The 26,368-nt window shown below is 38.3% G+C and overlaps 2 protein-coding genes and 1 pseudogene across 2 annotated transcripts; 2 read left to right on the top strand and 1 right to left on the bottom strand.

The window, feature by feature from the left end:
- The first annotated feature begins 9,038 nt into the window (after positions 1-9,038).
- OR51T1 (olfactory receptor family 51 subfamily T member 1) lies at positions 9,039-10,016 on the top strand. The gene has a single exon (XM_075548618.1). It carries the CDS (start codon positions 9,039-9,041, stop codon positions 10,014-10,016), a length of 978 nt encoding a protein of 325 aa, XP_075404733.1.
- A 2,735-nt stretch (positions 10,017-12,751) lies between these two features.
- LOC142446882 (olfactory receptor 51A7-like) lies at positions 12,752-13,710 on the bottom strand (annotated as a pseudogene).
- An 11,115-nt stretch (positions 13,711-24,825) lies between these two features.
- On the top strand, positions 24,826-25,773 carry LOC142446881 (olfactory receptor 51A7-like). Its single transcript, XM_075548617.1, has one exon. The coding sequence runs from the start codon at positions 24,835-24,837 to the stop codon at positions 25,771-25,773; it is 939 nt and encodes a 312-aa protein (XP_075404732.1). The 5' UTR covers positions 24,826-24,834.
- Positions 25,774-26,368: the final 595 nt, after the last annotated feature.

Here is a 26,368-nt window from a genome sequence, read left to right as displayed (position 1 = left end):
AAAGAAAGAAAAAAAAGATGTGTGGTGGGGGGGAAGGGAACTGACCCACCCAAGGGGAGGGTATTGTTTGTGTCTCCACAGGGAAAGAGGGACCAGATATAAAGCCAGTGCCAGATGAATGCAGCGTACTGGCAAGGAGTGAGGAGCCAGTGGAGGGACCTGGGGCCTTGGCCCCATACCAGCTAAGTGGACAACTGCCCCTTCCCCCAGAAGAATTTACTTGAGAGGATGGCACTGAAGCTGCAGCTAGGGGAGAGGAGCATGTTTGATCAGAGCAAATGGGAGCAAATGAAGGGGGAGGAAGAGAGAGTGGAGCACATCCTGACCCACAAGGCCTGGAGGATGATATCTCCGCTCTGAACAGTCAATGGACAGAGTGGACAATATGGCTGATCCCATTAAGATACATGTCATCCCTCGATGGCTCAGGGCCCTAGGGGGACAACACTGGAGACTCAGTGTCTGGATTGGCCCAGACTGACCCTGGGACACCAAGTTAAACCACTAAAATCGTGCAGCAGAGCATCCATGGGAGCAGAGCAGGGAGCCCCTAAGGGAGTACAAAGGACAGAATCTAGGGCCAGAGCATGGAACCCCATTGGACCTGACTGAAGGACATGCCTAGAGATAGAAAAATCAGACCTTGATCTATTAACAGGTTTTTCTTTAAAAAATTTTTTTTTCTTTTAATTAATTTATTCTTTTATGGGCAATTGGTAATTGGTATTCTTTTTTGTTATCATCACCTATCTTGTTATGGCTTGATTTGTGGTACATATTATTTATTATCTCTACAGATCTATCTTGATAAGTTAGACTGGATGAATAGTCAGCAGGAGAAAACAACAGGTTCATTGGTTCTGGGGGGACACGGGAGAGGGGAAGGCGGAGGTAAGGAGGTGGTGCTGACCAACCCAGGGACCGGGGAACAACAAGTGATCCAAAATCAGTGGCAAGGAGAGTGTGAGAGGCCTGGTAGGGATTCAGCAAATGTAATGCAACTGAGAGAAATTGCTGAAACCCAAATGAAAGCTGTGCATGTTAGTGGGACAAGAGGAAAGTAAAAGGAAATAGAGGAAAGAACTAGGCAACAAAGGGTATTTATAGAGGTCTAAAGACTGGAATGTACATATGTAAATATATTTATATAAAAGTGTGGGGAAACAGATCTATGTGCGTATATTTATAGGTTTAGTATTAAGGCAGCAGATGACACTGGACCTCCACTGAAGCACTTGATGATTGCAAGATCACGTTGTTCTATTAAATTGGCATTCCAGGATGCACACCTTCCTGACATGATTGATGAACAAAATTGTGTGCATCAGCAAATGTGGTGAAGAAAGCTGATGGTGCCCACCTATCAAGGGGTGTAGAGTCTGGGGTCTTAAAAGCTTGAAGATAAAGAAGTGGCCATTTAGCTCAGAAGCAACAAAGCCCACATGGAAGAAGCACACCAGCCTGTGTGACCAAGAACTGTCGAAGGGATCAGGTATCAAGCATGAAACAACAAAAATATTCATATCTTTGTAAATGTGGGTGAGTGTAGAATGGAGACTCAAAACCCATCAGTAGGCACTGGACACCCCCTTACTGAAGTGTTGTGGGGAGGGGATGAGCCAGTTAGGGTGCAGGTTAGCAACAATGAATCATATAACTTTCCTCTAGTTCTTAAATGTTCCTCCCCACCCACTATCATGATTCCAATTCTACCTCACAAATCTGGCTAGACCAGAGGATGTACATTGGTACAGATAGCAACTGGAAACTCAGGGAATCCAGGACATATGATTTCTTCAGGAAGAAGTGGTGAGAGTGGTGATACCTGGAGTGTGGAGGGAATGTGGGGTAGAAAGGGGGAACCAACTATAAGAATCTACGTATAGCCTCCTCCCTGGGGGATGGACAGCAGAGAAAGGGTGGGGGAGTCATCACACAGTGTAACATATGACAAAATAATAATAATTTGTGAATTATGAAGGGTTCATGAGGGAGGGGGGAGTGGAGGGAGAGGGTAAAATGAGCAGCCGATATTAAGGGCTCAGGTGGAAGGCAAGTGTTTTGAGAATGATGGTGGCAATAAATGTACATATGTACCTGACACAATGGATGTATGTATGGTTTGTGATGGGAATTGTATGAGCTCCCAATAAGATTATTGAAAAAAAAAAGATCACAGTCTGGGAAGTAAATAAGCACTTAAAATATGTATTGTTATTTTATGGCAGAAGTAATTAAAAATCTGCTAATTTTTCTTTCTTATCTATTTTATAGTATTACACAGGGCTATTTTTGATTTCTACTGTTATTTTTGATTTGTATTGTTAAGAATGTATAAATTGTTCAGGAGGTTTTAAATTTTTTTTCTCCTTTTATATTAAAAGAGAAGTTATACTTCTGACTGTAGAAATAGGAATTAGGGGGAGATAGGAATATGTTATCCTAATAAAAGCTAATAGAGATATGATCTAGAGTCTTGTCAATGGGTGGCCTTCATTTATAACACCATATTCAAATGATCAACTGTATTCTTCTCCCAGGTGAGAGAGTCATTCATGTTTTCTTCAAATTACAACCCCAAGGGGCCAGTTCTATGCTTTAGCGCCTAGGTTAGAGCCTTCAAGAGCTTAGTATTATGCACATAATTGTGTGTCAGAGTCCCTGTGAGGTGGAAGTAACCAACACATGGGCCCTAACAAAAAGTGGTATCTTGCTTTCACCAGAAGTGACTTGTAAAAAGGCCTGGTAGTATACTTCCTCAATTTCAGCCATGAATACCCTAGTGTTCTTGGAGACAAGAATGGATAAAAAGACTAGAAAGTCAAAACTTCTTTAAGGCATTTATTATTCAATAATCTTTGCTACCATCATGATTTAAATGCACATTTGAAACTGTTGCTTCTAATTTTGAGTTGTGCCCCATCAATAAATGAAGATCCTAGACTTTTCCACTATGAGCATTACTCCATTCAGATGACCATAGTCGACTCTACCTTGAGCAAGCAACTCCTCAGTCATAATCTGAATGTCTTCCTACCCGAGGAGCCCATCCTCCGGGACCATCTCTGACAAGGTTCTACTTGCATTTACTAGGCCTTCAGTAAATGACAATGCTTCAGGTCTATGCATAGGGTTTTCAGTGTTCACTTTCTCTGACTGTGGAAAGCTGATTCCTTCCTCATAATGTGTTTTTAAGCTGGGAGCTCCATTGAAACCTGTGTGCTTTCTGTGACCCTGCTGGCATTTAAAATGCCAGTGACAGAGCTTCCAGCATCACAGCAACACACAAACCACCGCAGTAAGATGACAAAATGACAGACAGATGGTGGGGTATCACACCCGTCCTTATTCATGTCACAGCCCGGATGCAATTGAGGCTTCCTCCGGTGTGTGATATAAGTGGACACTGTGGAAAACATTGCTTACTCTTTGCTGGGGCTGGATCCTGAATTCTGGCTCACTGGTTTTTAGTTCTTGTTTCTGGATCTACTGGCCTGCCAATATGTCAACTCTGATAGTCACCAGTGGCTGTGACCGGCCACCTGACCGGCTAATGTTGGATTCTCTGCTTCTGTGTCACCAGCCTCTGGTCTACAACCTCAGTCCCCAAAGCTGCAGGAGCCAAGAGCAGCCTTTAGATTAATATCTGACCCAAAGACTTGGGGCCACTCTGGATTGGACTTTCTTGCTTCTTCAACTGTGTGAGTGGTTTTCTTGATACACATTTCTCTCTATATACATGTATATAAGCGTAATTGGTTTTGCTTCTTTAGAGAACCCAGCCTAACACAGTTGGTATTCCAATAATTCCTGGAGTTTTATTTCCTGCCAAAACCTTCAGGGCAACTTGAACTGTATCCTTTAATGCCATAAGTTCTTGATCATATGCTACCTCTTGTTCTGCTGAGAATTATGGGATTTTTTGGTGGCTGATCTTTCAGAAGTGGAATTCTTCTTCCTTCTTCATCTGTTTGTCTTAGTCTGGAAGTTCTGTGAAAACCCGCCCACCAGGTGTGACGTTTTTGGTATTTGAAAACTGGTGGTATTCCTTTCAGGACCGCAGCAACATTCCAGCCATAGGACTAAAAACTGACAGATGAGAGTTGGATTTTAAGCTGAGTAGATAGTCAAAGTAACCAATCTCCTTGTTAGGGGTCTATTAAGACCTTACTTGCCTGGCCCCAGCCCCTCAAGGGGGCTACCACAAGTAACACATCTTATTTGCCTTATTAGTAAGTTGCATAATCACCTTGGTGGCCAAGTAGCACCTTATTTGCATAGTTCCACCCAGTCATTTGATGCTAGTGGACTGGCCATGGCTAGAGGACAGGAGGCGATTATTATGAGCATAGGATAGAGCTGGGTCATGTTTCAGGGTGTTCTTACTTGGAATTTATTCTATGGTACCTGAAAATAAGTTTGAGAAGTAATTTATACTCCTGGGCATTGTTGTAAACAATAGAGCTCATAGTAGTCCTGGCGGCATAGTGGATTAGGAATTGGGCTGCTAATCACATGGTCAGCAGTTCAAAAGCACCATATGGTTAAAGGGCATAAAACAGCTTTTGATCTGTCTTGTGTTTAACAAATCATAGCTTGCTGATATTTTGAAAAGTGGAGGTACAGTTGTGGTTCAATTTCATAGGAAGGCTTCTTTTGAGGGCTTCTCAGGTATGAAGAGTTACATGGAAATTCCCAAGGGGGTGATGAGAACAGAAGAATTGAAGAATCCATTTTTTCCCAAGAATCCCATTTCTCTGCAACCTTATGTGCCGAAAGTCTGTAGCCTCCAGCTGGACAAAGAGGAATTGTTATAGTTATCTGACCCAGGAGATTTTGTGGACAAACATTATTGTTAGCCCCAGGCCAGGGCTCTATTCCCAGACCCTGATGGATGGTGTTTACTTGGGCCTGCGAGCAGAGTGTGAAGCTTTGTCTGGAAGATGTGTTTGAGGGGAACATATCCAGGAGGGCCCCATCACTCTTGCTCCAGTCTGTACACTCACCGATTAGGATCTCTCTCTCCTAGTACACTCACGGATTATAATTTCTCCCTGAACTCTACCAGGTTGCCTATAAAGACCCCCACCTTTGGAAGCTGATCCCATCCTGCTCTGTGCTGTTGTTATTTCCTGCTGCTGTGAGCAGGTAAGGAGAGGGACTAACGGAGTAGTATTTCAAGGGGGAGGGATGACAGGAAGAGATGGGGAAGAAGCATAAAATCATGAAAATTGAAAGCATGGTGGGGTGAAGACTATGAGGGGGCTATGGAACTTAGAAGACATTGAGATAGACTACCAGGAAAAGGGAAGGAGAAAAAGGAAATGGCTGTACAACTCCACTGTACCTGTGGCCATGATTGTTTAACAATCAATGTTAACATTCATTAAGACTCCACTGTACTAGCCCCAAGGAGTCCTGGTGGGGTTTTAGTTGAAATACTTGTTTGCTAATCAAAAAGTCAGCCGTTTGAACCCAGGGAACAAATATGTGGCCCACAGCTTCCATAAAAATTTACAGTTTTGGAAACTCTGGGGTTTCTACAGGATCCTGTGAGTTTAAATCAACTCTATAGCAGGAGGCTGGTGGAGTGGTGTCAGGTTTTCTTTAGAAGCTAGCATCAAGGGAAGAAAAGGAAGCATGCTCAAATGCCAAAGAACTCATGCTCTAAGCAGGAAAAAGAGATGGCACTTGAATATAAAAATTACTAATACCAGCTACCATCCCTCATTATTCTAAAAAAACCCAACTCACTGCCACTGAGTAGATGCCGACTCATACTCAGACACAAGGATCAAGCTACAAGAGATTTAGAGATGTAGAGCAGTGAAGTTTCAGGTTAACTGACCCAGAGCTAATCGGGTGAGGTCTTAAGTATGTAAAGATTGATTTTAGCATTGGGTGAAGAACAGAAAGGGGAATGGGATGTATAACTGAAGAGCATAAGGTTTTCACTAGGTTATTTCTCTGGTTACTAATGAGCATCGTCTCACTATTGGTTTTAGATACTATAAATTCACTGAATCTAGAGAGAAAATCCTATGCTTTGTTTGTCTTCATGTCTCTGTTTCATAGGAAGAAAATTGGTAAAGAAGTGAGTTTTCTAGCAGCAAAATGAGACTCTTCTCTTCCTGTCCCCCCTCCAGTGGCATCTTCTTTTTCTTTACAAGTCACTGTCCAGTGAACAGAATGTAACTGCTGTCTTCTTTACTAATATCTTACCTCTGCAGCTTTTCTACCCCCAAACTTCCCTTTTCATATAGTATCACATGGGAATGCACATCACTTACATACATATACCAGTATGCATACATTTAAAACACATAAACTTCATATATTTTTTTTCAATGTGTCATGAAAATTCCATTTTCTATTTTTCCTATTGGTTTCTCTGGCAGTATGGTTCAGTACAAAGCAATGGACTTCAGAGTTCATAGATCTGGTTTTGATTATTGGATGTATTTCTAACTATTTTACCTTTGTTATGCTACTTTAAACCTCACTGGGACCATTTAATTTCTTTAAAACAGAAGAAAAATCTCAGCCAGATTATTTTCTGGGATTATGTTAAATGATACATTAGGTGGCTAGTGAAATGTATATCCTATAATAAACATATTATTTTCCATTTCCCTTAGTTTACCATCATCCTTTATTTCTCAATCAATAACAGAGTGAGCACTTTATGTTCCTTGCTTTATTCTAGGTTCAATCTATATGTCTAGTTTCCTTTCTTCATCTACCATTTTTATAATTTGTCACTTATTAACTGTCACTAGCTCGCCAGTTGCTATCCAGTTGCCTCTGACTCACTGCAATCCGAGTGTGCTGGAGTAGAATTGTGCTCTGTGTGGTTATAGTTGTGGAAGTAGTTCGTGAGGTTATTCTTTCAAGGTGCTCCTGAAAGACTTGAACTCTATTCCCAGAGAGATAATATACTACCTGGAAAAGGAAATGTGATCAGGCATTCACCAAAAAATGCAGGTGTTATAAAAAGTACATATAAAATGCTTCTAGAAGACGATCAGTAGACTGGGTAATTTGTGCTGCAGAAGGAGCTATGGATAGTTGTTACATAAAAGGAGGTTTACTTTTAATACCTATCTTTGTCAAGCTGAGAAAAACAATCAAAACAGAAATCTCAGTTTTGTTTCCAAATAATTATGTTATTCTAGTTTATCTTCCCTTATATTCTTGTGTCGTAATAGCTCACCATTTATAGTCTCCCTTGGCTTTTTACTTGATTCAACTTTACAAGGTTTTGAGAGTTTTAAATACAGAGATGATTCTTTACTTATCTCTTTCTCCCTGGCCATCAGCACATTAACTGGAATGAAATAGTCATTTATGCACTGAGACTTGATTTCATTTAGTGTATTTATAATTCATATCTCATTTAGTATCAGTTTCACCAATTATTTTCTAACCAAATAATGGCCTTGTGTAATATACTTTGATTACAGCAGGAAAAGTCATGCTCCCTGTTTTTTCTCCCTTTAAGAAAACATGATAATTTCTCTCACCATTTTGAGAAAAGGATAACAGAACAAATCAGTCCCTCATTTTCATCTTTATTTAGTGACAAGTCAGCTCTGGCATCAATATTTTTAATATTAAATCGGTCACCAGGGTAGCCAAGTGCAGGCTGAGATGAGAACACAGGCTATGCCGTGTGCACATCAGCAGTTGGGCTAGATACATCACTTCCTTGTGAGTTCTTTGTTGATGACTAATTGGCCTAAGGAAATAAATAAATAAAATCCATAATGACTATTCTGGTATTCAGGGACAAGTTCTCAATAGAATTTCAATGATTATTTCTAGATATAGGTCCCAGATTCTTCCTTCCTGTCTATCCAGTTATTTATTTTTGGTGTTTTTTCTTCTTCCAGCTCCTATTCTATGTGGTCTCTCATCTACTGAACTATTTGAGACCACAACATGATGGTGCCTCAGTCTGGCTGTTGTTGCAGTAACTTGGTTTGTGTTTTCAGTGCCTATTTACAGCTCATTTAAACATTTTCCAAAGCCATTCATCACATGTTCCTCTTTCCCATGCAAGGGACACACCTGAAAGTCATCTAACAACACGAATAGAGCCAAGCTCTAAAAGAGTCTCTCACAAATATATCTATGAGTGTTCAGTGTTTGGTTTACTTATAGTAAAAGCAGGACAGCAGAGAAGGAGGTATACAGATTTAGCTTCTCCTGGGTTCTGCAGATAATGTAAAGTGAATGCAAAGACTCTAGCTCAATCATAGTGTAGGTAATTAATAAAAGTGTGGTCTCCAAGGTGACTGGTCACACTCTTGTTCTGTAGATGACAACTTACCAGAACTGAAGTAGACACTGATATGGCAGGAGTTTATCTCAGCTTAACCTCCTATGCTTGGATCAGGATACTTAAAACATGTATTCGTAAATAATTTTTGATAAGATTAATGAGGAAATTCTCCTCCCCGTAAGTGTATTCAGGATCACATGGTCACTATCTATGAAAAGCAATAATAGAAAGAGGCATCTCTAAGTAGAAGATGTGGAAAAGAGGATAAGAGGAATGTTTCGACCTAGAAGACTTACCCAGAGACACAGAAGTAGAACATGCGATAAATCCAAGTCCCATAAACCTGTGAGGTGGGGAAGGGGAGACACTGTAGGAGGAGCATAGGGAAGTCATATTTATTAACTAAAAAATGCCAAACTCACTGCCATCGAGTCGATTCCAACTCATAGTGACCCTATAGGACAAGATAGAACAGGAGAGGGTAGACCAGGGACCCTATGGGTCCTGAGTTTCTGAGACTAAATCTTCATGGGAGTAGAAAGCACCATCCCAAAGAACGGCTAATAATATCGAACTGCTGACTTTGACCACTATTATACTACCATGATAATTTGATCGGGTATATTGATAAAAGAGAGATAATAGAGTAATTATAAAAAAAAACATTCACAAGGGATTAGAACGTAGGAATAACATCATAATATACATGAAATTAAACTACTGTTTCTCTTTTCAGGTGTATCTTCAGTTCACCATGTTAATTTTTAATAATACGACGTCCTCCTCCACACACTTCCTCCTCACTGCTTTCCCTGGGTTGGAACTTGTTCACGTCTGGATCTCCATTCCCATCTGCTGTCTTTACACCATTGCTTTTTTGGGGAACAGCATGATCCTGTTTGTCATCGTTACTGACAGGGGTCTCCACAAGCCTATGTACTATTTCCTTTCCATGCTGTCAGCTGTTGACCTATGTTTGACCATCACAACCCTCCCAACAGTGCTCGGGGTGCTATGGTTTCACTCCCGGGAGATCAGCTTTAAAGGCTGCCTGATTCAAATGTTCTTTATACACACCTTCTCGTTCCTGGAGTCCTCAGTGCTGGTAGCCATGGCCTTTGATCGTTTCATGGCCATATGTAACCCGCTGAAGTATGCCACTATCGTTACAGATATGCTGACCATGGTGATCGCATTGGTGATCTGCATCCGGCAGACACTTGTCATGTTTCCCATGTTTCTAGTCTTAAAGAAATTGTCTTTCCGTGGAGGCCATGAGCTCTCCCACCCATTTTGCTATCACCCAGATATGATCAAATACACATCTTCTAACCCTTGGGTGACCAGTGTTTTTGGCATGTTTCTTCAGCTCTACCTGACGGGCACTGACTTATTATTCATCTTTTTCTCCTACATCATGATCCTCCGCACTGTTTTGAGCACCGTGGCCCCAAAGAAGCAACAAAAAGCCCTCAGTACTTGTGCCTGTCATTTCTGTGCTGTCACCATTTTCTACATGCCAATGATCAGCCTTTCCTTGGCACACCGCTTCTTCAGCTCCACTCCAAGAGTGCTTTGCAGCATTTTGGCCAATATTTATCTTCTCTTACCACCTGTACTGAATCCCATAACATACAGCTTGAAGACCAAGAGGATCCGCCGAGCGATGCTCAAACTGTTCCAACCGAAGTGCTCACAAGCTTCCAGTGGAAGGGAGGTCAGCAGAAGGTGAGCTTGGACAAGTGGAGTATTCTCAGCATGTAAGTAGGGAAGGGATTTGGGGCTGTGGTTACTGAAGCTATTCCAACTGAATTGTTGGCATAAGGAAAAAGAAAATTTCCTGAGCTTATCAAAGAGTATACACAAATTATTGAAATTCAGATGAAATGTGTACAACTCCGTCAAACATTTTAAAAACAATAACGTGAGCTCCTGTGCACATTAAGGGCATACATAGTATGATTGCTATATCCCGGGTGAAAAATATAACCACGTGTTTAAGAAAAAAATATTATTAGACCACAAATAAAGTTTTTGTCTTATTCAGATGAATAAATAAAAGTGTTCTCTTGTAGTTAAATTGTCAAGAAGCAATGTACAGTTTTCCTTGAACTGGTAATGGAAGCGTGACATATGCACTCCAGTGCACACGGATTTGCTATTTAAAAGTAGGAAAATCATGCATATTAGTTTGGGTTCTTGTAGTCTCCTCTAGGGAGCCCTAGAAATGTGTTTCCTGTAGTCTGTATTTTCTTTAATCCTTTTCTTTCCTAGGGAATCAATCCAATAAGTAAAACTACAGATTTCTTTCCTCATTGGCTAGATACTTTAATCGAGTTCTAATTGTTATTTCCATGGTTCCTCTTCAATATCTGCTTTGTTTCTTAACCATATTCTTTTCTGGCTGTACGTCATTACTGGATGGTGCATTTCCTATGCAGCTGTAAGCCAACTCAACCTCCAGTGTATTTGTAATCAAACAGTCACTTGAATGCTTTTAAATAACTTTCACATGTTGGGGTTAAATTTACTAGCAATACTGAGATTTTCAAGAAAGAATACCAACAACAGGGTTCTATAGGTGGGGAGAGAATTCTTCTGCACAGAGTTTTAGCCTTTGATTCTGTCCAAGAGAATAACATGTCTGAGCACAGTAGACAATGAAGACACTCTGCTCTGGGCTATTTTCTCCCATCAAGTTCCTATACAATGACAGACAGGAAAACCAGTCCCCAAATCTGGCATGTTTGCTGTATCTTCTTTGATCATATAAATCTTCATCATGAAATTCAAGTGCTGAAAACTGTATGACTCTGCTTTGCTTCAGTTCTATTCTCCTCTTCTCTACACATTACCAACAATGTTCACATTTATTTATAGTTACTCCTTAATGATTTTGGCAATAGTTGTTCTATCAACCCAGATGTTCAGTGTACTTATAATTTGTCATCAATACAGGAGTTGTTAAAAATGTTCTTCTTTTCTTTTTTTGCATAGGAAATTGGGAGATATTGTGTCAAGACCTACTAGCTGGATGAAATTTTATTTACATTGTTGAGGTACTAGAAATATGTCAATACACTTAATTTATGAAACTATTTTGAGTGCACAAAATACAATTCATAAAGGCAGAAATGTAAACTAATGATAACAACATAACTAAGAGGGATGCTAAGTTACCAGAGTTTCTCTTAATTCGTAGTAAAAAGAAGTAAGGTTGATTTATTCTGTTTTAAGATTTCTCTTTTTTTCTGTTTCTAAGTAATAATAAATAAAGATGAACTAGAAACAAATGGGTTTTTGCAGAAAATAATTCAAGACAAACATCTTTAGTTGACTATCTTTGTTTTCAATAAAGCTATATATTTATGAATATGAATTGAGAATGTGTAATATATGGTGATATGATGATATTTTGCCTAGTTTAAAACTGTTTCTAGTTCATTTAATGCAATTTAATATATAAAAATTAGAAATCCATATATATAAACAAGCAAGAGAGTCATTATTTCATGACCTTTTTACAGCAGCTGAGAATATCAGTGTTTTAAGAAGTGCTGTCTTATTCCCTTTCTTTAATGACAGTGAAGAGAACATCTGCTCTGTTTTAAGTTAGTAGAATTTCAGGAGCCCTCTAATAATGTGTAAATAAAACCAGTTGGCGTTATGAAAATGTTACAAGAGATATGGACACCAGGATACAATGCTATACAAGTATAAAGTAAAGTATAAGGTAAAAGAGATAACCGCTTGCTATATGTAACTGTTGAGAAATTAAGATATATAGATGTCTATGCCAGTGTTTATTTCTTTGAGTGGAAGAAAATATTATTAACCAAGGTAATTTGACCATGGGCATGTTTCGTGTAAGTGGTGAACCCAAAGAGTTTTAGAAATGACTTATGACCACTCAACAAATAGGATCTGGAGACCACCTGGAAGAGGACCAGCAGGTGGACTGGAGGAGCATCTCTGACTACCCAGATCATTTGATATCCATTGTCCATGCGATACAATCTCTCATACGTATGTATCTTTTTGCCGTATTGTTTTTAGGCGCCACTGAGACATAAGTGATTTCTGTAACCATAGAGCTGAGCTGCCCTGCAGGTTCTCCTTAGCTGCAAACTTGAGAACTTTTGCAGAGTCACTGGTTTGGTTGAAATGCCAGCTTTCCAGGGAACAGCTCAGCTCTTAACTCTGTGAGTCACCAGGGCTCTTAAGCAGTCTAATTAAATAATGTAATTGAAATTCCATATCAGTGTGTTTATTCATGATTTTAATGAGATTGAATCATTACCTAATCAATATCAGTCAGTTTTTATGTCACTCCTAATATTAGAGAATCCAGAACCAATCCTGTTATGTCAACTATAATGGTGATTAAAGCAAATGTCCATCAGGCATCCATAACAATTTGCATAGAAAATATTAATTTCCCAGGTTCACTCAGTTCTACTTCCCCCCTTATCTTAGTTTCAGACACAATTTCCCCAGAACCTTTTCACGAATTTGCCGGGTTTTCACACAGTCTACAATAGGGTTCATCAGAGGTGGCACTAGCAAGAAAATGTCGGCAGTGAGGATCATGGCCATTAGAGATTGATGCTTGCCAAAACGGTGCATGGAAGCTGAAGCAATAAGGGCACATGGCAGAGGAGCACAGCACAGATGTGAGACATGGGTGTTGAGGGCCTTGAGCCTCCCTTCATGGGATCCAATTCCCATCACAGTCTTTATGATGAACACATAGGACACAGCGATGAACACACTGTCTGACATCATACAGAGAGCGACAAGGAAACCATAGAAAAAGTTGACTGTGTTGTCAGAGCAGGCCAGCTTCATGACATCCTGATGGAGGCAGTAGGAATGGGAAAGTAGGCTTTTCTGACAATATATTAATCTTCTCAGAGTGAAAGGAAATGGGAGCACCAAGAGCAGACTTTTAATGAGCAATACCAGCCCCATTTTGGCTACCTTGGCACTGGTCAGGATAGAGTTGTATCTCAGTGGGTTGTGTATGACCAAAAAGTGATCAAAGGCCATAAGCAGAAGAAACAAGGACTTCATATCAGTGAATCCATGGATGAAGAATTCTTGAGCAAAGCAGGCATTTGGAGAATGCCTGTGGCGTTGAACAAGAAGATCCTTAGCATAGTGGGGAACGAGGAGAGGGACAGGCCCAGGTCAGAAAAGGCCAGCATGGAGAGGAAATCGTACATGGGGGTGTGGAGTGAGAGCTCTGTCTTGATCACAAAGAGGATGGTGCAATTACCCAAGATGGCCACTAGGTACACGAGGCAGACAGGGATGGCGATCCAGATGTGCATATGCTCCAGCCCAGGGATTTCAATGAAGAAGAAAGTGGTGATTTCAATGTCAGAAGAATTGAGAGTGTGCATTGTTAGTCAGTTAGAAAGCATCTAGCTCCACTTACACATTTGATATGTGTATATTGTGCTCACTCCCTTCGTCTGGTGACTTTTTTCTGAGAAAAATCAAATTCAAAACAAATTTTTTGAAAGATTTTCCATAGCAAGAAGAAAAAAAATGAATGCTTATTTGTTTAAAGAACTCTTATTTTTAAGCAGATGATATGTGCTAGAGTGAAATAATGTTAACTGGCAAGGGAACCCAAAATATAGAGCTATTGCTTTTGATAAATCATTATTTTGCAGAAGGTCCTTAGGAAGAATAGAAATAGTCATATTAAAAAAGTGTTCTTTAAATATACTCCACAATTATCTAGTAGATTTGGCTCCCATGACTGCTAATTCAGTGAAACAATGTTTATGCTTCTAGGCTGGACAATGGAATAACTTCTTTTCACCTGGTTCAGAAATAGATTAGAATTTAAAAGCAAACAATAAAATAAACAAACAAATAAATCAAGCAGGGAAAATCCAGGACAGACCTTGTAAAAGACCAGGTAGCTATGGTTTCATCTGTTTCTAGAGTTATTCTGCTTCAAGAATTTCCAAAGATGGAGATAATTCGGAATCCTAAAGGTGGTTTTACTTACAAGCTTCACCAAGGGAGGAGCCCAAAGAAAAGACAGACAATACGCCACCTGGGCATGACTTGCCATTCTATCTTATGTAGATATTGTATCTTCTTGTATGGTTACAAATCAAATGTTCTTAAACGTGCTCTATGCATAAGGGAAGTTGGGCTTGCCTTCTGACCAAGACAAATGCTCATAGATATGAAGTGACTGGATCAACTAAATCACAGGCGGCATTGTGGGTAGCATGGTTAGAGATAATATACAGGGGATGTGGAGGGAGGAATATATCTCTCTACATTTTTACTTTGAAATCTTTAGAAAAAAGAATATATATATTTTTGTTAGCAAAAGAGGGATAGTAGAGTGGAAAGGTTAGCTATGCAATGAAAAGTTTAACCTTAGTCATTTAACTTCTTTTGATGTTAATAATTAAACTTTTAAATATGAGTTTATCCCAGCCTTATGATTTAGATTATATTTACAAAGTGAATGAGGAAAAAGGGCCTTCAGAATGATTTTATAAGTTGATTTCCTTGATAAAAATTTAGAAATTTTATTCTGCTTCTGGTTTAAGTAAGACTGCCAAGGTGAGTAGCTAAGTCCTTATCCACTTGTTCCATTCACATTCTTCTCAGTTCTACTCCTAGACTTAAAAGTCTTAGATGCTTTCTTTAGCCAGTCATTATTTTAAACTCTTTATATACAGCAACTTTTGAATCCTCAAAGCAATCATATGAGTCAGGTAATATTATTTGCTACAGTTTTTAAATTATGAAAAATAAACTAGTAAAAAGCTAAAATTTAAATCTTTTTATTCCTTTAAGAGTGTCCATCAGTACCTTATACTGTTTATATTGCTTCCTTTCCAAACACATATAAGCCATTTGGCATTTAATTCCTATTCTGAAGTTCCTCTTACAATAAGATGAGGCCATGATGTGTTTTCTCCCGTTCTATCTTCCAAGACTAAAGCCGTTCCCTGGATTCTAGTCCAGCCTCTGGAATCCTGTTGCTCATGACTCACTTCTGGATCTAGCTGTTTGTACATGTTTTTGCTGCAGTCCATGACTGCTCTTTCAGGTCATCTGCATGTATCCCTGTCTTTGTTCTACACAGAGTTTTGATTCCAGCTGATGTTTCCTAACTGTGCAAAAGCAACTAGATAACATCTGAAATGAACTACAGATAAATGAAGTGAACGATTCCAAAGTAAAAAAGTGACTAAATGAGAAATTGGAGAGTTGAAAAAAAAATCTCTGCCATGGAGTTGATTCTGATTCTTAGCAGCTCTAAAGGAGCACACCTTCCTGATTTCCATAGCTTCTTTTTTACATCGAGGAAGCCTCTTTGCTTGCCTGCAGTTAGATTTCCTAGACAAGTTCCCCCAAGTTTAGTACATTAAAAAATAGATGTGTGTTTTTATCTCTTTTATGTAACAATCCTGGCGCTCCCACTAGATTCAGAGCCCTCTCCCTGAATCGCAGCCACTCCCATAGCGTCCCTGTGGACTCATTGCAGCCCCGTAGCGTCCTGAGACTGTCAGACACAATTCAGTAGACAAACCACACGATTGAACAATATTATGCTCGAGTTATACCGCACTTACCATTTTACAACTGAGGGGCAGAGAAATACCTTTCTATCAGTCTTCTTGGCCTCACTACCCTGCACTTGCTGACCCCGATATTGATCTAGAGACCATAGACTGCTTCGGCTATTTTGAGTTTTGCTCTCAGAGCACTACCTCCTTTAAAGACCCTGAGGAATTTCCCAGGAGAAGGCCTGATTCAGGACCACAATTTTTAACTCATTGGTTCCCAGAAGGGCATGACAGGATCAAATGGGAATGGACAGTAGTTTTGGCATCCTGGATCACTCTAAAGAGAATGGTGCTCTAGAGATTGGGGAAAGCAGTTGAGACTACCAAGAAATCATATAATAAAAAACAAAACAAAAACTGTCACATTATTTTAGGTTCATTTTTTTCGTGTCTTTTCTTTTTCTCTTAGAGTCAAGTAAGTTGCATTCCCTTTATTATTGAAATATGATTTATACATAGTAAGATCCAGAATTCAGAATTGTACAGTTCCATGGATTTGTGTTGATATGTGCAGTCAAGTAACCATTAATAACTGGGGTAATAACATCTTAAAATATGAATATGAATTTGTCCTTTCCTTTTTAGAGCTCTCAATTATGTCGTGTATTTTGAGGCATTTCTATTATATACATGCATATATTATGAATGTGACTCATTGGTGAATTGATCCTCTGAAGTGTACAAAATGTATTTTCTTCTGGTGACAGCTCTGTTGTTAAAGCCTGTGTACCCCAATAATAGTATGAATGTCTGAGTACATGACATGGAGGCTATATCTGGTCTTTTCTGGCTATACAAGGAAAGAGAACCCAAGTCCACACCAACACAAAGCCAATTTTCACAAGGCAGAAGTCAGAGATGTCTCTACCTCCCTTCTCTTACCCTGTTCTGATCCCAACCCTTCCTGACACGGCATTCCACTTCTGGGTTTGAAAATTTGTAGCAATGGCCCCATAGAACTCACAGACCATATTAACGATTGTATGGTTTTATTGGGAAACTAACCGGTTATATCACAAGCCTGGATCAGATCATATTAAGACTGTAGTATTTAGTCTTCTAGAGTCAGAGCTTTTTCTCTGCCAGCACCTGAGTCTTTATCTGGTCCTCAGCCTCTCAGCCACATAGTCCATTGGCCTTTGCCTTGTTCTGTGTTGGGAGAGACCTCTATGCTGCTTTGCTTCATAATCTCTTGGTTTCTTGCGTCAGAGGTCTTCTGGTCTGATGCCTCTGCTCTGGCATGACCTCTGGGGCCTCTGCCACCTCTGGCAGTAATCTTGTGTGTGCTCTTATTTCTTGGTAGTTATAAGATTCTCTCTCCTGCTTCTGAGATTGCTCTCTTATACACAGAGGAATGGCAAAACTGATCAATCATCTCTACTAGTGCTTCACACACCCTAATTGCATGGTCCTATCCAATCATTTGTTGGGAATTATAGAGAAATGATTTGAAGAGCCATATTTAAGCAATTATATTTCACCATAATGCCATTTCCCCCCATAATCTTACTCAAAAGCTACCTATGTATTTATATTTAACTATGCCATTTATAATCAGCATATTTTCTAATATAATTTTTATACTTGGAATTTATAGTCCATTTACATTTAATATAATTTATAGCTAAATATTTGGTTTTAACTATCATTGCTTTATTTATTTTTTCTTTATAATATGCCTTGAGTTCTTTATTACTGTTTTTCTGACTTCTTTTGAATGTTTTGAATCAAGTATGTTTCAGTATTTAACTTTATCTCTTCAATTACCTTTTTACTTCTATCTACTTATCTACTATATGTGGTAGGTTTTATGTATACTTTTAATTTATTTATATATTATCTATCATATGTGATATTTAGGTGGGTCAGGTAGCCAAGAAGTTGTGGGAAGAATAGGGTAGAGTAAACAAACAAACTAACCCAAACCCACTATCATTGATTCAACTTCAGCTCATCTAGCCGCCCTACAGGACAGGGTAGAACTGCACCTGTGTGTTTCCAAGAGTATAACTCTACACATCTTTCTGCTATGGAGTGGTTGGTAGTTTCAAGTGCTGACCTTGTCCAATGTTGAGACTACGACACTACCAGGGCTCCCAGTAGGGAAAAGTGCCCTCTCCTTAATCTCGATACAGTTGAGGGAGGTTTCACTGGGCCTTGGCACTCTTTAGTATAGACTGGGAGGGTGTGGAAGCTCACTTTTACTGCTGGATTTGGATCCTGTCTCTGGTTTGTCACCCCCTGTTATATTGCCTTCCACTGCAAAGAGACAGCAGCAGACTGTTGACCTTGGATTCATTCAGCTCTGCAGCCACCATACTGTGGTCTTCCTGCTTCATCACCCTGCTTCCTGTTCATCCGTCATGTGGCGACCTGAATCAAGAGAAGCCCGCTTTCATCTGACCCACACACTGGACTTAAATATTTCTACAACTAAGTGAGGTATTTCTCGAAATAAGTCTCATTTTATATACATACATAAATAAGTGCTACTGGTTTTCCTTCTCTAGAGAACTCAGCTGAACACTCTATCCATCGTCTATCATCATCTATTTATCACTTATAGAAAGGTGAAAAGACAGAATTGGAAATTATCAATCAATATCATTAACAATACACACCAAATTATGCTGAGGGTAATTCAAAGGCAGTTGGCAATGCACTGGATTATCTAATATGGTCCTTTTCTTTTTATTTATTTTTTTCCCCTTGTCTCTATTACTCCCACCAAATGACCTTCATGTCTCCATTGACAAAGCTTACTTGAATCTTTTGTTACTGTTAGGTGTCTTTGGCTTATTTGGACATAGCTATGGGTGTGACAGGGACATTGGGTGTATTTGAACCATGAACTTTTTTGTTGGTAGGCAAGAATTTCTTACTCGCAGTGAGTATGCAAGTGTTTAACTGTTAGGCCATACAGATCATGGACCCTCGACTCCTATTATTGCCTATAGGAAACAATGAGTTTCTTCTGCTACTATGGGATTGAAAGGATTGTCTTCATGCTGCTAAGGGATTCAAAGCATTCAATATACTTAGATATTCTAATTAGAGGATTAAATCTATAAATTATATTATTTAAAAATCACCTGATGAGATAATATTGAATTTTTGAAGTACATGAATATGTTAAATATGCTATATAGTAATTTTGTTATAGTGTATTATTAAATACATATAATACTATTTTTATTATATAAATGCATTTATAATAATTTAAAAAGATATCTGTCCACTAGCTAATAACCTAATAATTCCCATGGTTTTCTGTTTGAGTGTTATTTTCTTATATGCTACATTGAGTCTGCAAATGTATTTTTCCATTCTTTTGTTACTCTGTATCTTTGAATGAAGATATTATTTTATTTTGATGCAATTAAATTTTTGAAATTTATTTCTGTTAATGATTTTCAATTTCATAAAATTGGTTTAGACTGAGATGAAAACACAAAATAAAATGTGTCAATTTAAATGTAAGTTTAATAATGATTTATAAATGTACACAGCTGTCAAACCACCATATAATTAATATATAGAATATTTTACTGAGATCAAATAACTCATAGCATTGGATGAGCCTGCCACACAAGACCTCTGTAAAGTATTGAAGAAGAAGGAAGTCACTCTGAGGACTCAGGTACACCCACCCAAGTCAAGGTATTCTTAATCACCTCGCGTGCATGTGTAAGTTGGACACTGAATAATGAAGACTGGAGAATAATGGATACACTTGAATTATGATGCTGGCAAAGAATACTGAATGAAAACACCTGGAATAATCTGGAATTCCCATTCTTCTGCCAGAAGATCAAACTAATCTATCACGGAAGAAGTATAGCCAGGATGTTTCTTCGAGATGAGGATGAGGACTTTGTTTCACATACTTTGGACATGTCAGGAGAAACCCGTCCCTGGAGGAAGACCTCATGCTTGGTAAAGTGGAGGGGTAGTAAACAATAGGCTGTCCTTCAACAAGAAAGACTGATTTGGTGGCTGTAACAATGGACTAAAACAAAACAATTGTAGTATATCACTAGACCAGGCAGTGTTTCCTTCTGCTGTACATAGGGTTGATGGCACCTAACAGCAACATCATTTTGGAATATCTTATTGGAAATATAACAGGAAACATCAGGGCATATATCGCTCTATACTTATCTAGTTCCATTGTCCAGAAATGGATCAAAGAAATAAAATAATTGATAAGATATTTTATAGGTTATAAATTATTTTCATGAATCTTTGATTCTTGTGTATTTTCATTTTCTTTTTATGTATGATCAATCTTAGCTAGAGAGAAGCAAGGTAGCAGGACCTACAATCATAATTTTTAAAAGTGTTTTAATAAATCAAAAACAGCTTTTGCTTAAAAAAATTGTATTGTCCTATCATCATTGATGTCACATGTCAAGTTTCTTCAGTCAACCAGGACATATGATGCATGTTTCCTTCTTCCTAGATTCCCCTCACTGATGCCTATTGTATTCGCACGCTGAGTCACACCAGGCTGCTTCTTAGGGCATCACATTACTGGATCTCTCTAAAACTAAGAGTACCCAATTCTAAAAATGTGCTCAGTAATGTTTAAGCTTAGCAAGTATTCATAGATGATCACATTTACAGAAATGGTTTATGTAGATGCTCATGCTAGGAAATGTCATTTGATGATATGAGAAATCTATTTCGTATGCCTCAAACAGGAGAAAGAACACGTCATTTCAAAATAATGCTCATAATACCCAAGGTGAGAGTTAGATAATAGTTATATCCCTTTGGTTCCTGTTCTATTTTAATATATTACTAAGGTTTGTATGACTTTGTAGTTCGTTAGAAATAGCACTATAGTTAGCATTGAGGAGTTTTCGGGTTCTCTGACCTTATACTTTGCTTTTAGCTTCTGTTGGCCCTAGGTACTCGCGAATTTATTTCTGAGCCCCAAGCTCATCCATTTTTGTGTAAATTTCTGGCAAAATCGCTGGGGATTAAAAAAAAAAAAAAAGAACAAGACAGCTTTTCTATTGCTCCCAGGAGACTACATCCCTCAAGGAAACTGAAGTAGATAAAATGGAGATTGAACCAGAGAGTTTCATCCTTATCGCTGAAATATGTAGAGAGTCTAGTTTCTGGTAAGTTCAAGGACTAAAATTATTTTTAGAAATATATGCTAAAGCTTTGTTAAGCAGCTTATGTTTAAATAAATGGCTACGGAGATGAGGAAATAGCTTAGTGATGTTTATAAACGGAGGGTGGTTTGAATCGCAGTCTGAGGTTTAAAAAGGATTCCTTTTCAACTCCAATACTGGTAAGGTCCCGTTTACTTGACAGTATGACAAAAGTTAAGCTTTACTGAAAATTAAGGGGAAAACATGTTTTGACCAGCTCAGGATTTCACGTCTGGAAGGAAAAACATTTTTTTGAAATAATGATTAGTAGCTGGGCCCTCGAATCCACTACCATCACGTTGATGCCAACTCATAAAAGGGAGCACATAGCTTCGTGCTTCCACACTGAGCTACTGGTGGGTTTGAACCATCAGCGCCTGTGGTTAGCACCACAAAATCTCCTTGTTAGTATTTTTGACTGACTAATTATCACCATTATGTTGAGGATTATATCAAATGACTTTTAAAGTAGATATTATTTATAATAGGCTATAGAACAGAAAACATCTACTTGGAAGATCAAGCAATTAAGACAAATACATACAAATGGCATATTTAAGAGATGAGATTTATGTCCAAATATTGTATGTCAGCCTTGGGGACTGATTTTAGTATCTCAAAAAATAGAAATGCCAACAGGTCTTTGTAACATCTTCATTGAGGCCAATACGCCTTCTCCCTTTGGCAGCTATAAAATCCAGCTATCAGTTTTTCACCCAGGTGTCTGGGTATTACTTAGTTAGATCGTATCCAGAATATTGATGGTCCTCAGAATTCTGAGACTGAAATATTACCTCTTGCACATTTTTTACTGCATGATTTCATCTATTATGATGACTTCAGGTCCCAACTATGATGCTCATGCTTCCTAGTTGACATTGCTATTGAGTTGCCCTCTCCTGACGTTCCGACTGCATGTCTAAATACAGCCTGTACATAAGAATGCATTTACTATTAAAAATCTCCACAGGAAGGGATACATCAATTGTCCTTGGCTGCCATTACATTAAACGGGGGAAGTGACTAAGAGATAATTCTGCATGTCTTTCACTTTTCCATTCACTTTCATTCCCTGCATATTTGCTGAGAGCTTCATATATATTTCAAATACTATTTAATGATATATATATCTATATCTATATCTATATCTATCTATCTATATATATATATATATATACACACAAAGATACCAGTACATACTTTTCAGTATCTAACAGACTGTGTATGTGTGTATGCCGGTGATGGCAAACGTTTCATTGAATAGAAATATAGGGAAATAGTACATTATAAAGCAATGTAGAAACTGCCGCAATAAAGAATGCCAACAAAAGAATTGCCTGAGTGATCTACTAAGTCAATGCTCCTCAGGAAAAGGGGGAAAAGAAAATGGAATAAAGGTAAATGGCTCTTGGAAATGATTTCAGGAGAAATCAGAAGCACATTTATTAAAAGTAGGCACAATGTGACTGATTATCTGAAAGATGATTTTCATGAAATTTGAAAATCTACCCATCTCCAAAATATATATTCTCCTGAGCTTGGTACTAGGCTCTTGGTCACAGTGAAGGATGAATAAAACATTGTTTAAATGTCTATGGGCTTCCAGTCTAAATGAGTTAGACCTATGGGGCTCTATTTAGGCTGACTGAGTATAACTGAGTAGCTAGACCTCAGACAAAGTAAATATATTAATTCAGGGATTCTTGACTTTTATTGTGTTTGTCCTAGTTATTCTAAAATAATCATGAAATAGAATATAAACTACAATCAAGTTTCAACCTCAAGAAATAATTTCTAGTGTACTTTATATTTTCCATTAAAGATCAATGCTCTTTTTCTATTGTAGTTAAAACTTACATAATTCTGTTGTGAGATTAATGTGTCCATTAATTTCTAGCATTGGCTATTTTTTGATCTCTGAATTGTCACTATTTGTTGCTATTTAATTTTTACTTCAAAATTTTTACTGTTAGACAGTGTAGATACTTGTGTGTCACTGGTAATTTATATCGATTATTCAGTAGTAAGGTATTTTGAAGCATAAATATTTTGGTGACAGGTGACAGTATTACATATTTTACCTTTGGAAGTATCATTTGCGGTTTGTTCCCTGAATGGAGGGCTGTGACTTGGATAGGGAAAATCCAAGTGAAGGGATGGAGAAGAGTTTCATCCCTCATGTCTCAGTGGTCAGTGAACAGTTTCAGCAATCTCTAAATATTTGCTTCAAATGTATCTGGCTAACCATAGAACATATATGGGTTTTGTAGAACTAAACAGCCAAGTATGCACATTTTATTTCCAAGGATAGGTATTTTGAGAGGAATGTAAAAGGCATTGGCTGTAAATTCCATCTAACAAGCAGTCCTCTGCAGCTGTCAGCTTTAGCTAGGCCTGGAGAGGAGAGAGCAATTTCTGGTAAGCCCAGCTCTTCAAAGCAGAAGACCACTATTGCACCGTTCCATGTTCAAATCCAGAATCCTCAGCTCCTGGGCCGAGGGATTTTCCTTTAATAATTTTTTTCAAGCACTGAATCACCATTTATTTGCAAGATAATTTAAAAATAAAATCAGAATTTAGTTTATTTTTATGCATGTGGCTTCTTTTCTGTTACATCGATAAATTCAGTGCTGTGGAATTTTTCACTTAAACTTTCTTTGACCAACTGGATTGTCTGAAACAGAGAGCAGAAGGACATCCTACTGCACAACTTTTGCTCTTTTCTCTGAGATTGTGACCTGACTGTTGCCCATAGATTCTTAAGTTAGACATTTCATTTCATATGTGAAGCCAGTTATGGTTGCCTACCACAAACGTGTATCTATTATTCGATAACTCCTTCATGCCCTATTTGAAACTAAAATTATATACTAAGAATGATACTTAAAGATACTTGTCACTGATGTCATGAGCCAAGTTCTGTTTAGCATTTCACAAATCCTTACAAACATTGAGTAGTTTTTTTTCCCTTTACAGTTTTATTCAGTACAGTTTCAGTTTTATTCCCTTTACAGTTCTGAAAGAAGACTCATGTCAAATAATTTACCTAACAGAAAACAAAAATGAAGGTTCTGATTCTTAATGAAATACATATACATAATCCTGCATAAAATGTGGAAATAACTACCTACCTTATACATTTTAGGAATCCCTTGGTGGTGCAAATAATTAGCATTTCGGCTGGTAATCACAATGTTAGTAGATCAAGTTCACTGTGCAATGTCTCTGAAGAAAGGCCTGGCTATCTGTTTCTGAAAATTTAGGATTGAAAACTCAATGGAGGAGAGTTCAATTCAACACACATGGGATAATATTAAAAGTTGAAGAAATAAATAAGTCTATATACGTAGTCTCTATTATTATGTTTAACCACTATAGTTATTTTCAGTTACTCATGATAATTTCTTTAAAATCTTATTTTCCATCCTTCTCTGAAATTCATAGGTCTTGTGAAGTGAACATATTGGATGCTGAAGATCATACTAAAAATAAAGTGGAAAATACTATTGGTATTCCATCATTGATTCAATCATAATAGATATGTTGACGTGTATTACTTATTGGATGAAATGTTGGAAAACTATGCTGCAGGGCATGGAAATGTTAAAAGAATTTTTGATAAAATTTGAAACTCAATATTATGTCAAATATATGTTCTAGAAGAATATATGAAAGACTCACTTATTCTCATAACACTGGATTTTACACAAAAGTGTAACTACCTTCCATTTATATGGTTTCAAATGTGGATAGAGGGAACATACTCCTACTCATTATGTCTATTTTCAATAATTCTGAGGTCCAGATTTTCCTTCTGATTGGGATTCCCGAATGGGAGCATGCCCACATCTGGTTCTCCATCCCCATCTGCCTCATGTACACGGTTGCCATCCTAGGCAACTGCACAATTCTCTTTGTCATAAAGACTGAGTCCTCGCTCCATGAGCCCATGTATTATTTCCTGGCCATGTTGGCTCTCTCCGATTTGGGCCTCTCCGTCTCTTCTCTTCCTACCATGATGCGGGTCTTCTTGTTCAATGTGATGGGAATCTCACACAATGCTTGTTTTGCTCAAGAGTTCTTTATTCATGGGTTCACTGTCATGGAATCTTCAGTTCTTCTAATTATGTCTTTGGATCGGTTTCTTGCCATTCATAATCCCCTAAGATATAGCTCCGTCCTCACTAGCGATCGGGTTTGTAAAATGAGTCTCGCCATGGCCTTCAGGAGCATCCTCTTGGTGCTGCCGTTCCCCTTCATTCTGAGGAGACTGAAATACTGCCAGAAGCATGTCCTTTCTCACTCGTATTGCTTTCATCAGGACACCATGAAGCTGGCCTGCTCTGACAACAAGATCAACGTTGTTTATGGCTTCTTCGTTGCACTCTGTACTATGCTGGACTTAACTTTGATTTTTGTGTCATATGTTCTGATCTTGAGGACTGTAATGAACATTGGCTCTCTGGAAGAAAGACTCAAAGCCCTCAACACGTGCGTGTCTCACTTTTGTGCTGTGCTCATCTTCTATGTCCCCATCATCACCCTGTCTGCCATGCCTCGCTTTGCCAAGCAGAAGAGGCCCCTTGCTACGATCCTTATTGCCGATGTGTTCTTGTTAGTGCCTCCCGTGATGAATCCTATTGTGTATTGTGTAAAAACCCGGCAAATCCGGGAGAAGGTCTTGGGGAAGTGGCTGAACATATGTGGGAGATAAGAACTTGACCATTAAGGGGAAAATTTATCAACCAGTAAGTATTGCTGTCTACTACGTACCCATTGTCATGTGAATCACTATCTAATGAAGTACTGGGACAGATGAGTCAGTGAGAAGTTGAGCAGCATTAATTATTAAGAAAGCTGGGTTACAATATTCAACAGAAAAGTAGAAATAATCAGTAGACATATGCCTCATTAACATTTAACAAATATTTAAGGTGAGTTTGAACAAAGCATATAAAGAAGCTGTTGGCTTTTTAATAAACAATAAAAATAGATTCAATTTGTAATATTAATATTCTGTAACAATACACAACTGCTATGCTATCTGGGAAAAGTAAACTAGCCGAGATGATGAACTCGGATATATGAATGCATGGAGCCTACTGCGGATTATAGTCCGGCTTGAATAGATGGTGTAATTTGCTAAAACTTGAGAGATCATTTTGGAGGATATAAGTGGAACAGATTTTGGAATGCCTAGAAAAATTCAAGAAGGCTAGATTCTGAAAGTACTGGCCAGTCAAGTTAATCCTTCAATGAATAGCTACCGTGCTGAAACTGATTTTAACAGCGACATGTCAGGATGCATG

The sequence above is a fragment of the Tenrec ecaudatus genome, chromosome 4 (genome assembly GCF_050624435.1).
Source record: "Tenrec ecaudatus isolate mTenEca1 chromosome 4, mTenEca1.hap1, whole genome shotgun sequence".
NCBI classification, from domain to species: domain Eukaryota; kingdom Metazoa; phylum Chordata; class Mammalia; order Afrosoricida; family Tenrecidae; genus Tenrec; species Tenrec ecaudatus.
The sequence above is the reverse complement of the archived record's forward strand: the minus strand, read 5'-3'. Positions and strand labels throughout refer to the sequence as shown.